We start from the raw sequence: 15,653 nt of genomic DNA on the forward strand, positions 1-15,653 counted from the left end.
GGAAGAAACAAGGGCTATAAAAACTCTACACTGCTTCTGAACTAACAAAACTATTAACAAAAAAAATCACTCAAAAATGAGGAAAAGGAAAGGCTGAAAAACAAACTGATCTCACAACTTCAACTGAAAACTTTTACAAACAAAAAAATCACTCTGCTTAAGAGGAGAAAAGGGAAACTCAAAATACCAACTTGAAAACTTGGAATCCTGGCAAGGCGAAGCAAGGCAAGACAAGGCTTGGGCATGGGGCTGGAGATGCACGAGACAACGAGACATTCTGGCACAGAACAAAGGGAGACGTGGACTATAAGACACATGGGGGTAATGGGGAACAGGTGGAAACAATCAGGGATCAGGGATGACGTCAGACTGATGACACAAGAGGAAGGGCAAGTGACCTGAAACGAGAGGAGAGTTACTTTTCAAAATAAAACATGAAATCCACAAGACAAAAACCCAGGACGAGACATCCCTCACCGCGTTGTGACAACTCCAAGCTGTCAGGATGCGTTCCCCCTGTTGTAAATGGTCAAATTTAAAGATATCAGCCTGAAAATCACAGGACTTGTCTGTTGCGGGGAAAGAAGTCAGCAGTATGAATTTGAAAGATGTGTGAGCCTCCTTTCATATTGAACGGAGGGGGAACAGTATCTGGCGGCAATACTCCAAGCTGTCAGGATGTGCTTCACCTGCTATAATGGAGCTGGTTCAAGACAAACATGATAAAATAGCGATTTATATTCAGCCTATAAATGAATGAGCATTCTTCCAAAAGTCCATAATATTCAAAATGAAAAGTCTCTCACAAATATAATATTTTTTATTGATAGAAATAACAGTAGTTGGTGTTAATAAAGACATAAAAACACAAACATATGTGCTGTTGTCCCAGTTTAAAAATATAACTAGACAGTCATGAAATTTGGATTTCACTTCTACAATTCAACATCTTCAGGTAAAACTCGCAAACAAAAGTCAGTTTTGAACCTCATCTCTCTCCACAGTGCCTCTGTAGCACGAGCACAACAGCTCGGGGGCGAGCTTTTTGTGAACGCGCGCTTCCTTCCCCCTTCGGGCCATTTCGGAAGGGGGCGGGACTAGGGGAAACATCTCGACGAGGAAACAGAGCTCGATACAAGACACCGGCACAGAAGATCAGGGAGGAGGATCTAATACATACAGGATTACTGAAGATTACCACCCAGCCGGTGCAGCAGCAGGTGAGTAAAGATGTCGGCATGGTCCCCGTGTTTTGCTTCGACGATTTCGACGTTTGCGCACAGACTGTGAGTGTGCACAGCCACAGCACGACCCATGAAAGTATTCAGCACAGAGGTCGTTTAGATTAGATTGCATTGAGTCTGAGGAACAAGTATGAGTCCATTCCTGCAGACAGCGTTGTGAGTTTATGGTGGCCGTCTGCTTCATGAGCTGCAGGGCACCTCTGGGAAGTTTGCGTGTGTTGCTGTTATGCAATGGTCCTAGAAATACCTCCATGTTTGTAAAACAAACAAACAAACAAAAAAAAAAACATGCACTATACATATATAAAGAGAGATATAACAGCGTTTTGGCTGACAAGCTGCTGGTCCTCTCCAGACTTTTTCCCTCCTCGTGCACCTTGAAAGTACCTGGGTTTGTGCCAGATGTCTCTGCTCTGCTCTGCTTCTACTAAACTCACATTTCTGACATGTTTTGCAGAAGATGATGCAGAAAATGCATTTAAATTGTCGCAAGCTGCCTCAAAGTATGTGATGGAGAGGGAATACAAGCTGAGTTAAAGTGCTATTAAATGTGTTTTTATTGAATATAAACAAATCTAACAGTGCTTCCCAAATGTGTTCACATGGAGGGCCCCTAAACTGACCCAGATTATACTAAGGGGCCCCCCATTTGATAAGATTGTGTTCCAGGTTCCTTTATCTCATAACACTCTTGCCTTTAAAGGTGTGCAATGTAGTTTTGGGGAAGAAATTTTAATGACAACACAGCTTCATACTGTTTTATTTTGTTTATAATTGGCAGACCCTGCCACCTTTCTAGATTCACACAGTGTTCTGGGGACTTTATTTTCCCCTGAGAACAGCTTCTTTATTCAGTTATGGGAAAAAAATAAAGAAATCAATGACGTGAAGTCAAGCCTAACCCTCAGGCCTGGAGATGTTTAGCCCAGAGAGAGATAAAAAGACAATGAGGAGAGGGCCGGCTTATATAAGCTCTGCGGTGGTTGATAAGTTATGTCGGCAGAGACTGAGGGTGTAAAAGAAGTTGTGTCATTGTATTGATTTTTCTGAACGAACAGGTGTATCTGCTGTTTCCTTATCAGTACTCTGTTGCCGAGTGGATACATCTAATCTCTCCCTCTGTCTCACTTTCTCTGACTCCACTAAGTCACAGACTCGGGAGCAGCTCTTCTCTCTCTTCACTATGGCTGAGACTAAGGGGAAATTCGACTTTGCCATCGACCGGGGGGGCACCTTCACCGATGTGTTCGCCCGGCTGCCTGATGGCAGGGAGAGAGTCCTGAAGCTGCTGTCCCGGGACCCCCAGAACTACAAAGATGCTCCCACTGAGGGGATCCGCAGAGTCCTGGAGGAGGTAATGTGACAGGATGGATGCATGCTGTTCTGAAATACATGCAAGTACTTTCTTACATTTAAAGAGGGGGTTTGTCGAATTTGAGGACAGATTGAGATGAGGAAAAACAGCAGGTGGTTGCCTTAAGTTTTTAAAGTTAAAAGTCTGAAGACAAAACATGTCTGCAAACCAGAGCAGGATATGGAGTCAGGTCACAGTATATCATCACCACTTTTCTTGTATGAAAAGCATATGATCTAAATATATTTTTGTGAATCTATTGGCAGGAAACCAGTCGGGCCTTTCCTCGCGAGCAGCCTGTAGACACGTCTCTGATTGGCTGGATCAGAATGGGCACGACAGTGGCAACCAACGCGCTCCTGGAGAGAGAGGGAGAAAGGACGGCGCTCCTGGTCACGCAGGGCTTCAAGGACTTGTTGCACATTGGCACACAGGCCAGGCCAAAGCTGTTTGATTTGGTTTGTAACACCTGTTTTCTAAACCCACCAACACATACTGAATGTGGTGTCCATGAGTAGTTCTGGATTGGTGTCTAGTGTCCCTGCAACACTTTTCTTGTGTTACAGAGACAAGAGGCAGGTCTTGGAGTTTGTCCTCAGACAAGATGTACAATTAAGTCTTTAATTGGTCACTTATCTATGACGCGGATGCTCTGTTACAGAGCGAGCTGTCAGGATTGCAGCAATAGAGAAGGCCTAATGCAATACAACTGTATACTAGTCAGCTATAAACTGTATTTTGCTCATGCTTCAGTGCAAACTTCTAGGTTTACTCAGCTCAATTACACTCCAGGTGACATAACCATGTGTACACAGGAGGTGGCAGTTCCTGAAGTGCTGTATGAAGAGGTAATAGAGGTGGATGAGCGAGTCGTCCTCAAGCAAGATGGCTGCCAGCTGCCCAGAAAAGAGCCCAAACGTACCGTCACAGGTGTGAAACACGACTATACGTTTCTCTTTTTTTTTTTTTGTAAGAGTTGTTATGCTTCAAGTTTTGGTTGAAGCCCTAAATGAGTCACGAACCTCTCGACTGTTGGTTTGTACTGCGTGCTGCATGTTTGTAAGCTAAGCTATTAGCATGGCTAATGGCGGTCCAGGCTAGTTCATCTTGTGCCGCCATCAGGTCAGGATTTTAGTCCATCCAGTCCTTTGGTTTACTGCTAAATACTTGCTAAACTAAATATATTCCCGCTTGCCTCAACAGTGATATGATAGTTAGCATATGTTAGCATGCTAACAAGCTAAACTAAGACAGTAGATGGTGAACTTGGTAAACTTACCTGCTAAACATCAGCATGTAAACATTGTTCTTGTGAGCACATTAGCATGAAGCCTCACGGAGCCTTGTTAATATGTAGCATGGTTTACAGCCTTTACTTGTCTGGATAATGGTCTAGTAATACATTTTAATTTAATTATTTTTGACTAATTTCCACTTATTAGTTGTGACAGCTATCCAAAAACAGCAGTATCCTGTATTTCTGTAGGAATGTAGCGTCTGTCTACTCAGGTTAACTGTCACGGATGTGTGGATTGTCTGAATGCCTTACATAATTTGAAGTAATCCTGATAATCTCTGTGTTTGTGCTGCTGTCCCTCAGGCAGTACAGGGGACTCTCTGGAGGTGTGGAGGGAGCTCGATCTGGAGCGAGTGGAAAAAGACCTCAGGGGAGTGCTGTCCCGAGGGATCACCAGTCTGGCTGTCCTGCTGCTGCACTCCTACACGTCAGTAATACAGCTTGTTTTTGTACTGACAAGATCCTGATCTGTTTTCTTGTCGTCTCTTTCTTTCATTACCTTTCCTCCCTTCCCAGGTCGTCTCTCTGAGCCCCGGAACAGATTATATCTATTCTAACTTGATTCTCGTGTGTAGTGCCCTTTTCGTTTTGTCTTTGTCAGGTGTTCAGTTTTTGCTCCGCATGTCAGAGGCATGCGGGTTAGTGGGTCAAAGTTCATGTTTGTCTTCCCGTATTGTCTAAACTTCTACTCATCCTCTGTTGGTTCATTTAAATCCATTCATACTTGCAGTACCAGTCTGCAGACTTGTTGCCTCTAGTTTCAAATAAGAAGGTTGAATTTGAAGTGATAAAAAAGACAGCATATACTGTAGAGCAGTGGCAGAATTGCATAAGAGCTTTACATTCCAGCGCCTCCTGATTCCTCATTCCTCTCCCCTTGTCTCTGTTTTGATCTCCCTCAGATGGTCCGATCACGAGAAGGCTGTAGGCGCCCTGGCTCGTCGTCTCGGCTTCACCCAGGTGTCTTTGTCCAGCGAGGTCATGCCCATGGTGCGGGCGGTGCCTCGGGGCTACACCGTCTGCGCCGACGCCTACCTCACACCCAAAATTCATCAGTATTTAAAAGGCTTTACCTCTGGGTTCAAGGGTGGCCTGAAGGTATGTTGATACCACATCAATCAAGATCGTAATCTACTATGGAGGTATAGATCATGGCCTCCACAGTGCAGCTCACAGACAGAGGATTTTCCAGATGTTCCAGGAGCTGGGTGTCAGTTTAAGACCCTGTTTCATCTGATAAATTAAATGATCTTGTATTTCCCTTTGTCCTCAGGATGTGGACGTCCTGTTCATGCAGTCAGATGGCGGTCTGACTCCCATGGAGCAGTTCTGTGGCTCAAGAGCTGTTCTGTCTGGCCCGGCAGGAGGCGTGGTGGGATACGCAATCACCTCCTACAGCCAGATGGAAAAGAAACCTGTGATTGGCTTCGACATGGGCGGTGAGTAGGAGGATACTGATACTGAAACCGCACAGATCTGAGGAACTTCCAGGTGTTGTTTTGTAGTTCTTTGTTGCAAAGTTTACTGTACATCTACATTGTCTCTAACTTTGACCAGATTAGATAGATTAATTACTGATTGAGGAAAAACACAATCTTTCTGTGCAGGAGAACTTTACTTCTCCTTTTACTTCACCCTTTATGCGTCTTCTCCTCGCTCAGGAACATCCACCGATGTAAGTCGGTACGCCGGCCAGTACGAACACGTGTTCGAGGCGACCACAGCCGGAGTCACCCTGCAAGCACCTCAGCTGGACATCAACACTGTGGCTGCAGGCGGAGGATCGCGACTCTTCTTCAGGTCTGTCAGTCAGGTCCTGATAAATGTTTGTACATGAATTTGATCATCACACATAAAGAGGAGCTCTACCAAAGCCTGTTTATAGGTCTTGTTGAGTACTGAGACAGCATCACTTTAAAAAGGCTTGAGGCCACATTTGACTCAAAAAATTAAATAGCGAGTGTATATTTCGTGTAAGTAAGTGTAAGTTTTCTTTAGTTTTGAACAGTGACTATACATAATTTATGCATCTGTTTCTTTCTGGTAGATGATTATCTGAGTGAGGCATTTATAATGCTTCAACTCCAAGAAAAATAAATATGTGAAATGCCTTCTGTGTCAGTGAGACCTAATTTAAGCCAAATGGTGTTGCTATATTTTGCTCCTCTTTTTCCTGTTACATGAACTTTCCTTTCTCTTGACTTCCCTCTCAGATCAGGGATGTTTGTGGTTGGACCAGAGTCTGCAGGTGCACATCCAGGACCGGCCTGTTACAGAAAAGGTAACAGACTGTGTTTTTTTCACCATTGCTCCGTTTTACTCTTTCCCTCAATGCATAATGGCCATTTCTTTAGTCCACAGCCTGGCAGATAGTACAGTATGCATTACTTGTTCACTGTCCCTCCCTACCTTCAGTGGTTCACAAACTAAATCATCCTCATAGTACATCTAGTAAATCCACCCTTCATGCTGTCATACAAAAACCCTCACACACACACACACACACACAGCTGGGATTTGTCATGTCCAGTTCCCTTCCTTCCCCCTTCTTGTGGATTGATCTTCTGGAAACTGGTACTTGTCCAAGTTTCAGATTATGTAACTCAACCTTGCCTCACAGATCTCAGTTGGATCTGTGATGCGTGTTAACAAAAAGAAACTTGACTCCGACTCTGACGTTGTTTTTTTTTTCCCTGTGGGAGAGTTTGGTAGCGGTTAGCTCCATTTCATACAGCATAAAATGTGTCAGTAAACGAGACTGAAACACAGAGTTAAGCATCTTACACAAAAGCTGCCTTTAAACGTGTGCTTGAACAGCATTAGTATGGAAGAAATATAATATTGATGTGTGTGTGTGATTTTCCTAGGCGGCCCTCTGACTGTCACAGATGCTAACTTGGCCCTGGGTCGCCTCCTCCCCTCCTTCTTCCCAAAGATCTTTGGGCCTGGAGAGAATGAACCACTGTCTCTGGAAGAAACCATGAAGCATTTCCATCAACTGACCCAAGAGATCAACCTCTTCTTGTCTTCTAACCAATCACAGGCATGAACATTTACCAAGATATCAAGAAAAGTTTTACATTTTCTGCATTATTCTCCAAGGGAGTGTTAATTATTGGGGTTTTTTGTGTGTTGTCATCACAGGTTAGCAAAAATGGGGCCAACCACTCCCACGACAACACGTCAGGGATGAGCGTGGAGGAGGTTGCTATGGGATTCATTCGCGTTGCAAATGAGGCCATGTGCCGGCCAATCAGAGCTCTGACGCAGGTATTTTGCCTTCTGAAGTCTCAGCTCCATCTTGGTGAAGCAGTAACACTGTCAAACATTTAAAACATTTTCTTTCTTTCTCTCTGACTCCTCCTCCTCATCCCCGTCCCCTCACAGGCTAAAGGCCATGACACATCTCAGCATGTGTTGGCATGTTTCGGGGGTGCAGGTGGCCAACATGCCTGTGCTATTGCCCGAGCCCTAGGGATGAAGACCGTCTTCATACATAAGTAAGGGGGGTGGGTTGTGTTTCCATATTTTGTGTGTGTGAGGCAGTAAAATTCATGTATTCACATTCGGTTGCAATATTACAGATACAGCGGCGTGTTATCAGCGTACGGTCTGGCTCTGGCTGATGTGGTGGAGGAGGTGCAGGAGCCGTGCTCGCTGCAGTACGAGCAGCGCTCTTTCAGCGAGCTCAATCGGAGGGTGGAGCAGCTCTCGAAACGCTGCCGCGATACGCTCTGCGCACGCGGGTTCATCAGGTCAGCACCCATAAAGCACTACAGGGTCGGGGTTAAACTTATGCCTCATCCCTAAAAGAACCCAGGGTGTCTGCAGGTCCTTACTAAATCCAGTTAAAATGTTGCTTCCTTGTGTTTCTTGTCTTCTTCAGCGCTCAGATAACAACTGAGGTTTTCCTCCACCTGCGTTACGAGGGCACCGACTGCGCTCTCATGGTCACCTCTGCCGGTTACCCCAGCAATGCCCAGTCCTGTCAGGCTGGAGACTTCCGCAGTGCCTTCACCAAGCGGTTCGATCTTTGTTTATTCATGCACATTTACACTTCTCTTTGCCCTTTGTTTACGGTGTTTAAGCAAACACGCCATCAAGTTCATGTGTCATTGTTCCATATGAGATAAGCTTAGCAAACTTTGGAGCTGGCATTTGTTAACACTTCTCATGTTTCTAACTTTTATCATTTGACATGTCTTCCTCCTCCTCCTGTTTTTTTCCCCCCTTCTTTTAGTTACATGAAGGAGTTTGGATTCACTATCCCAGACAGACCCATCATGGTTGATGACATCAGAGTGAGGGGTTGTGGGAAATCTGGTATTAAATCGGTGCATAAAACAAAGATGGGACACGGACAGGCCAAACCAGTCACTGTACGTGGACACACACACTCTTATACATGACAACAGGGAATAATAGACATCTTTTTAATTCCCTTCCTTTCACAAATGTAATGCTTTAATAGATAACGATTCAAAGAAATTCAAAAGTCACATACAAAAAAAACAACTACATAAAACAGTTAGCATGTGTCTTTTTTCTCTCTGTTCATCAACTGTAGGTGACCAGGTGTTACTTTGAGGAGGGTTACCTGGACACCAGTGTGTATCTGTGGGAGGAGCTGCCATGTGGTCACAGCATCCAGGGACCAGCCATCATCATTGACAAAAACAGGCAGGCATTTTCTCTTTCCTGCTATAACTAGCTTTCAAATGAAAGAGAGATGTCCAGTGTCAATCCTAAAGATTAGCATAGAGAACATATTTGGATCGTTTCAGCTAAAAAAAGCTGATCAAAATCCAATAATTTCTTTACCAAACTCTGCTTTGCTTTGTTCTCTTCAGCTGATAGCTTTCAACATCAGTTCGAGAAATCACAATTCTCCCATTTAAACTCTCATTGATGTCAATACTGTAAGCTTAGAGTCAGTAGTTTTGACTCAGGACCTTCAGTATTTGATCAAGTAGCTCCTAAAAAATGTAATTTACCAATGTAGAAGGCTGCCGCTGTTATTATTTCTATGTGTCAGATACGTTTTTCACTCTACATGAAAGTAAACACAAGTATCAAAGCAGACGCAGTATTGGAGATGCCAAATAATAAAGGATTTGCTAAAACAAACTAGATCAGGGCGTCCCTACTTTTATATGTGATAGAATCCAAATCAGATTCATATTGAATTTAAGGTTATTTTATCAGATGAAACTGTTATAATGCTGGTGCTTGTCCTCTATAAACAGCAGTTCTTGTATAACTGTGTATCTCCTTTCCTCCATCAGTACCATCCTGGTGGAGCCCAGCTGTGAGGCCCATCTGACAGAAGGGGGCGACGTCTGCTTGACTGTCGGCTCCGACCGTCGCTGTGCCCTCGGCACCGAGCTCAACACCGTGCAGCTCTCCATCTTCTCCCACCGCTTCATGAGCATAGCAGGTACACCTTCATAGGAGAGAGGACGGGGTCAAAGCCAGAGGGCAGAAATTATTAGTTTGCTCAATCTCTCTTACATTTACAGAACAGATGGGTAGAGTTCTCCAAAGAACCTCCATCTCCACCAACATCAAGGAACGCCTCGACTTCTCCTGCGCCGTGTTCGGACCGGATGGTGGTTTAGTGTCCAATGCACCTCACATCCCGGTGCACCTGGGGGCCATGCAAGAGACGGTCCAGTACCAGGTGAGGGATGTGTGCTTCTGAGTTTAGACAAACACTAAAGAATTAACACCCTGTTCTGATGGAAAGGATGTTGTGTTTCCTCTTCTTCTCTGTGCAGATCAAATCATTAGGGAACAAGCTGAAAGAAGGTGATGTGATTCTGAGTAACCACCCATGTGCCGGGGGTAGCCACCTCCCAGACCTCACAGTCATCACACCGGTCAGTCTGTCCAGCTTTCTGTCTGCATCCTTATTATCTTTGTCTTTTTATTAGAAATGAGTAGTTACGCCTTGCTTCTCCTCCTTTTTTTCACCCCCAGGTGTTTAGGAAAGGGGTGAGCGGTCCAGTGTTCTTTGTAGCCAGCAGGGGGCACCACGCTGACATCGGAGGCATCACTCCAGGCTCCATGCCGCCCCACTCCACCTCCCTTCAGCAGGAGGGGGCCGTCTTCACTTCCTTTAAACTCGTCACTGGTGGCGTCTTCCAGGAAGAAGGTAAGAGAGGAGGAGGAGGAGGAGAATCAGGAATGACTACAGGGGAGTGATGAAAGGAGGAAAAAGAGATAATACACAGCTGCTGACGAGTCGAGATAAAGACTCCTGACAGTTTACTATACCAGTGACTTTGCCTCATGTAACCAAATATCTACAAATAGCTCATACTTAACATTACTTGGTACCTTCCATTTTCTTACTTGAGATAATTTGCAGGTTTTTTTGTAAAAAACACTATTCTTCTTGTAGGGACATTTTTGTTTCTAAGATGCTCAGTAGATAAAGTAAATACATACAAAGTAGAAGGGTTACAAGTTACAAGATTATTTTGTTCATGAATTAATCTGGTCGTTATTTTCCTGATTAATCCTTTAGTTCTTTGGGCTATGAAAGTAGGGTATAGATTAGTAGAGATTTATAAATTGGTTTCAGTGTTCAACAGTCCAAAACCATTTTATTTTACTTTTATCAAAAAAATATAGACGAGACAAGTTTAACAAATACATAAAAAGTGAGTATTAAGACTGACATTGAATATCAGAATGTCTTTGAATGCACCATCAAGGTCTGTATTTAAAATAACTGTTAACTGTAACTGTTTTACGGTAAGAAAAATAAAGGAGGACTGAAGTGAACACATAATAGAGGCTCCTTTGAAGATCAGAAATCAATCTAATAACTTACTGTCTACTTTGGGAAATGGTAAGCATTAATCTTGTGTGTATGCGTACATACACAGTACACCAGTAGGTTGTTAATGAGCTAAAACTGTTGTGTTCTGTTTATCTCTTTCCTCCCCCCTCTGCCTCCATATCAGCTGTAACTGAAGCTCTGATGGCTCCGGCCCAGTACCCAGACTGCTCTGGGACTCGTAATCTCCATGACAACCTGTCAGACCTGCGGGCTCAGGTGGCGGCCAATCAGAGAGGCAGTCAGCTGGTGGGGGAGTTGATTGACAGCTACGGGTTAACTGTGGTCCAGGCCTACATGGGATACATTCAGGTAACTGAGAGGAAAACAAAACATCAAGTACTGCTGTTTTTTCTGTACTAAAGCCTTTGTGCTTGTGTTTCAGAGTAATGCAGAGCTGGCGGTGAGGGACATGCTGAGAGACTTTGCAAGTCGCAGGCGGCATCAGACTGGATCCTTGGAGGTGGAGTCGGAGGATTTCATGGATGATGGGACGCCGATCAGACTGCGGGTTCAGATTAATGAAGAGGAGGTGAGCAGGGAGAAAGAGAGAAGAAGAAGTTGAATAATTTCTCAGAGTGAATGTGTAATAAAACGTATAAAAACCTCCATCACCACAGGGCAGTGCGGTGTTTGACTTCACAGGGACGGGAACTGAGGTTTGGGGCAACTGCAACGCTCCACGCGCCATCACTCTCTCCGCCCTCATCTACTGCCTGCGCTGCATGGTGGGACAGGACATCCCACTTAATCAGGTATACAATATAAAACAGACCTCCTGTGGGCAGCCTCAATTTGACTGCAGGAGATCACTGTGTGCATGATGCTGTCAACAATGATTTAAACTAAAATCCACAATAGCTAGACCATTAATTCTTTTTGCAGTGGAAAAGCAAAGGCTTTTTGGTATTTTTTGTTTTGGACATCACAATGTACGCTTGTGACGCATTTAAAGATTATCTCGGGAGCGGCATCACAATAAGGAAAAATACCAATGTGTGCTTTGCAGAAATTACAGATGAAACCTTAAACGCTTTTGCACTTTGCTCATAAATATTAGCATAATATCTAAAAATACATGTCCAATTTCATGTATTTTTCCTGTCCGTTTAGTCTTCCTGCACATATTCTTCAATTGTTTCCTTTTTAATATCCAGGGCTGCCTTACACCCATCAAAGTCATCATACCCCCTGGCTCAATCCTCCAGCCCTCCCAGAATGCAGCTGTGGTTGGAGGAAATGTACTCACATCCCAGCGGGTGGTCGATGTCATTTTTAGGGCGTTTGAGGTGTGCGCCGCTTCGCAGGTGGGAAAAACTGGATTTTTACATTCAAAATATGTTCTACAATATAATTCTGTTGGAGATTTACCTGCTAGCAGCATTTATTATGCTAAAGTGTTGTCTTTTTAGAGCAGTTCAATGGTGAATTGATCAACAGGCTAAACTTTTGCTTATTTATCGTCATTGCTGTTCCCTTCAGGGCTGCATGAACAACATCTCATTTGGCAGCGAGAGGAAAGGTTACTATGAGACAGTTGCCGGGGGAGCAGGGGCGGGGCCAGGCTGGAATGGGCGGAGTGGAGTTCACAGTCACATGACCAACACCCGCATCACTGACCCCGAGATCCTGGAGAAGAGGTCGGACATGTTGTAGTTAAAGAAACTAAATTTGTTGCATTTTTTTTTTTTGATCATTGATACTTACATGTCACTGCTGTCCGTCTTGTGTTCAGATATCCCGTCGTATTAGAACAGTTCTCTCTGCGGCCCGGCTCAGGAGGTGAAGGAAGATACTGCGGTGGAGACGGCGTGATGCGGAAACTTCTGTTCAGGAGCACGGTGGTTCTGTCCGTACTGACGGAGAGGAGATCCACCCGCCCCTACGGCCTCCAGGGTAAACTCTGACCCTTTCAAAGTGCCTGCAGAAATCCTCAGTGGTCACTTTAACTTATATCGTTTTGTTTTTGATATGATAGCACTTTGCTTACTCTGTCCTGTGTAACCTTTCTCTGCTGGTCAGGGGGTGAGGACGGTGCAGCAGGGCTGAACCTGCTTCACAGAGCAGACGGACGAGTCCTCAACCTGGGAGCCAAAACCAGCATCAGCATTCAGCCGGGGGTAAGACTGTATACGTGTCAAAGAAATACTATCAAGTGTTACTAATGATAATAATTAAAAGAATTTTGTAATGCAGCATGAAACATTTTGCACACACAAATATAACTTCATTTTAAAGTTTTGATGAGGTAACAACCGGCAGAAACTGTTAAACTGACAGCTGAATCCACTCATTGTCTGTCTGTCTCCCCCTACAGGACATGTTCTGCCTCTACACCCCTGGAGGAGGGGGATACGGAAAAGAGGACGACGTCAAGGAGACGACAGCGAGGAGACCTCAGACCAAGCGCAGGCGCTTGAACGAGACTTTTCCAGAGAGAGGCAGTGTCTTCGATTACCGAATGGCACAAGAGGGAGTGTGAAAAGAAACGAGAAAGAGAGGGAGAGAGTTAGCAGACAAGTCAGAAGAAGGAAAGAGGTTTGGGGAATCACAGGAAGAAAAGCAGAGTCAGATGTTAAAGACAGACAGAGTGGGGCTCTTAAAATGGAGAGCAAATGGTGCTACCATCATACTGTGAGAAACACTATAAAGAAAAAAGCCTAGATGTCGGCTAACAACAGAAACATCAGATTTCTTAATGGTTTATAAACACACTGCAACAGGAAGGCAAGTCTAGTACCTGAATACTACACTTCAGATGGAGGTATCAGTCAGATTTGTGCAATGGACACACAAGATTTAACATTTCACATGTTAGTTGGAGTATTTTTCTTATTACTTAACAAAAAATCTGAGTAACCCTTTTCTGAGTAGCCCAATTTTTATAATACACATTTTCCATGTAAGTAGAGCTGCACAATTAATCAAATATGTGATCATAATGAAGTTCTGTAAAGCTGCAGATATCCTAGACTACAAATCTTGTTCTCCAGATCCAAGAAAACATGTTTGTTTGGTATGCATCGTCATGATTTTCAAATAGTTTCAGTGATCAACAGTTTTTTCAGTGAAAATTACAATTGTGATGCAAAGATTATCATTCCATCATGATATCTTTCAACATAATCGCAGTATGACCTCTTTTACCATGTCATGCAGCACCACTGTGATGTTTTTAAATATATTCCAACTGTGCAAGAAAACACCAACCATGTGAAGCAGCTGCTAATCTGTTTTTAACTGGAACACAACTTATCTAACACCACAGTCCTGACGTGGTTACTGGCCTGTCTGTGGTAACAAATAAACCCCATTTCTACTAATTGTTGGATTGTCCTCTTCTTTTTCCAAGTCATGTCTATGAAAGAAAACAGTTGGACTTATCAGTTTTTAAGTACACGACATGTTGAAATAGTCTGGATTCTGTGAAATGTGTACCGCTTTACTCTTAGCTGTTGTCACATTTAGCTCTTTGCTTAAGGGGTTGTTTGGTCAGTTTGTTCATTAACAATGATTGATTTATTTCTCCATAACATTTCTTCATTACATAAAGCAGTTTCTAAATGAAGCAGATGAGCTGTTCAATGAGTTAAATGACTCTCTGCAGTCGTTGGAATGTAACAAGTAAGAACGTTTACTCAAGTACTGCACTGTAAAATTTTGAGGTACTTGCAGTGTTGGAAAAAGTACCCAAAAAGTCATACCTAAGTAAAAGATTAAAAGATTACTCACAGGAAAAATACTTGATTGAAATTAACCCATTATCAGCCTGGATCTGATTCGATATTCAGCATTTCATGATAATTTTTTTTATCTGATTGCTAATAAACTAGTGACTAAAGGTATCGAATAAAGGTAGTGGAGCAGAACAATACTGGCCCCTAAAATGTAGTGAAAGTAGCAGAAAATGAGTACAGTACAAGTACCTCAGAATATTTAGGGGTAGACTGATTGGCATGGTGGATTGGTTCAAATATCAGTTATTGGCCCTGAAAAAAACCCATCAGTTGCCCCGTACTCAGAATTGTATGCAAGTACACTACTTGAGTAAATGTACTTAGATACAATCCATCACTGAGTACTTGTACTTTACTTAAGTACAGTTCTATTTCTGCTACGTTACACTTCTGCTCCAATACAATTCAAAGGGAAAAGTTGTACAGTCATTTTTACTCAGTATTTTTATTTTAGTTACTAATTACTTTGCACTTTCACTTAAAACAGAGTATTCGTTCACTTTCGTATTGCTACTTTAACTTAAATGAGAGATCTGAGTACTTCTTCCACCACTGCACGACACACACGCTGTACACGGTCCCGTTTAAACACACACGACCATCCAAGGCCCGGTGTCACTCCCACTCATACATGTAAATACATTAGAGGGAGTGTTGAGATACAACCCAGTATGGTTGTGTGTGTGTTTGGGGGAGGGACAGGTCCCTGTTTAAGTAGCGTCCCCTCCTCCCATCTCTTGGTCAGGAATGATCGGGGAGAAGAGGATGGTGAGGGAGTGCAGGCATGCGTAGGCAGCAGATAAAGAGATAGTGGCCACAGCAGTGGAAGCAGCAGGAGGCTGACGGCTGCTGGACTTTTGATGTAAATCAGCTGGCTCTGAATGTGTGTGTGTGTGTGTGTGTGTGTGTGTGTGTCTGTGCGCTGGAAACTCCAATTAGAGAGGCCATGGACTGTGGATCAAAGATCGTTTCCTTGTCTATAAATTGTGATTCCTGTGGTAAAACTATGTGTGTCTCTATTTTTCACTTCTATTTCACATTACAGATGGAAATATATTTTAAAAAATTTAACATTTATAAAATGGTGAAAATTAGCTCCATCTCAAACAAGAACATGTAAGTTAATGTTTTGTTTTTTAATTTTGAGGACTTTTCACTTGTCATGGCTTATTTGTTC

At 43.4% G+C, this 15,653-nt stretch overlaps 1 protein-coding gene across 1 annotated transcript; it reads left to right on the top strand.

The window, feature by feature from the left end:
* Window positions 1-1,117: 1,117 nt before the first annotated feature.
* Window positions 1,118-14,062, top strand: oplah (5-oxoprolinase, ATP-hydrolysing). The gene is made up of 28 exons (XM_084340666.1): window positions 1,118-1,220; window positions 2,392-2,598; window positions 2,865-3,056; window positions 3,414-3,528; window positions 4,199-4,322; window positions 4,798-4,993; window positions 5,169-5,334; window positions 5,557-5,695; window positions 6,109-6,176; window positions 6,763-6,938; window positions 7,040-7,165; window positions 7,283-7,395; window positions 7,480-7,650; window positions 7,782-7,919; window positions 8,136-8,274; window positions 8,463-8,575; window positions 9,181-9,332; window positions 9,415-9,575; window positions 9,673-9,774; window positions 9,875-10,049; window positions 10,867-11,051; window positions 11,125-11,271; window positions 11,360-11,494; window positions 11,897-12,046; window positions 12,222-12,379; window positions 12,475-12,635; window positions 12,762-12,859; window positions 13,057-14,062. The coding sequence occupies exons 2-28, from the start codon at window positions 2,428-2,430 to the stop codon at window positions 13,219-13,221; spliced, it is 3,936 nt and encodes a 1,311-aa protein (XP_084196792.1). The 5' UTR covers window positions 1,118-1,220; window positions 2,392-2,427; the 3' UTR covers window positions 13,222-14,062.
* The last annotated feature ends 1,591 nt before the right edge of the window (window positions 14,063-15,653 follow it).

The sequence above is a fragment of the Pagrus pagrus genome (assembly GCF_965226575.1).
Source record: "Pagrus pagrus genome assembly, chromosome: 20".
NCBI classification, from domain to species: domain Eukaryota; kingdom Metazoa; phylum Chordata; class Actinopteri; order Spariformes; family Sparidae; genus Pagrus; species Pagrus pagrus.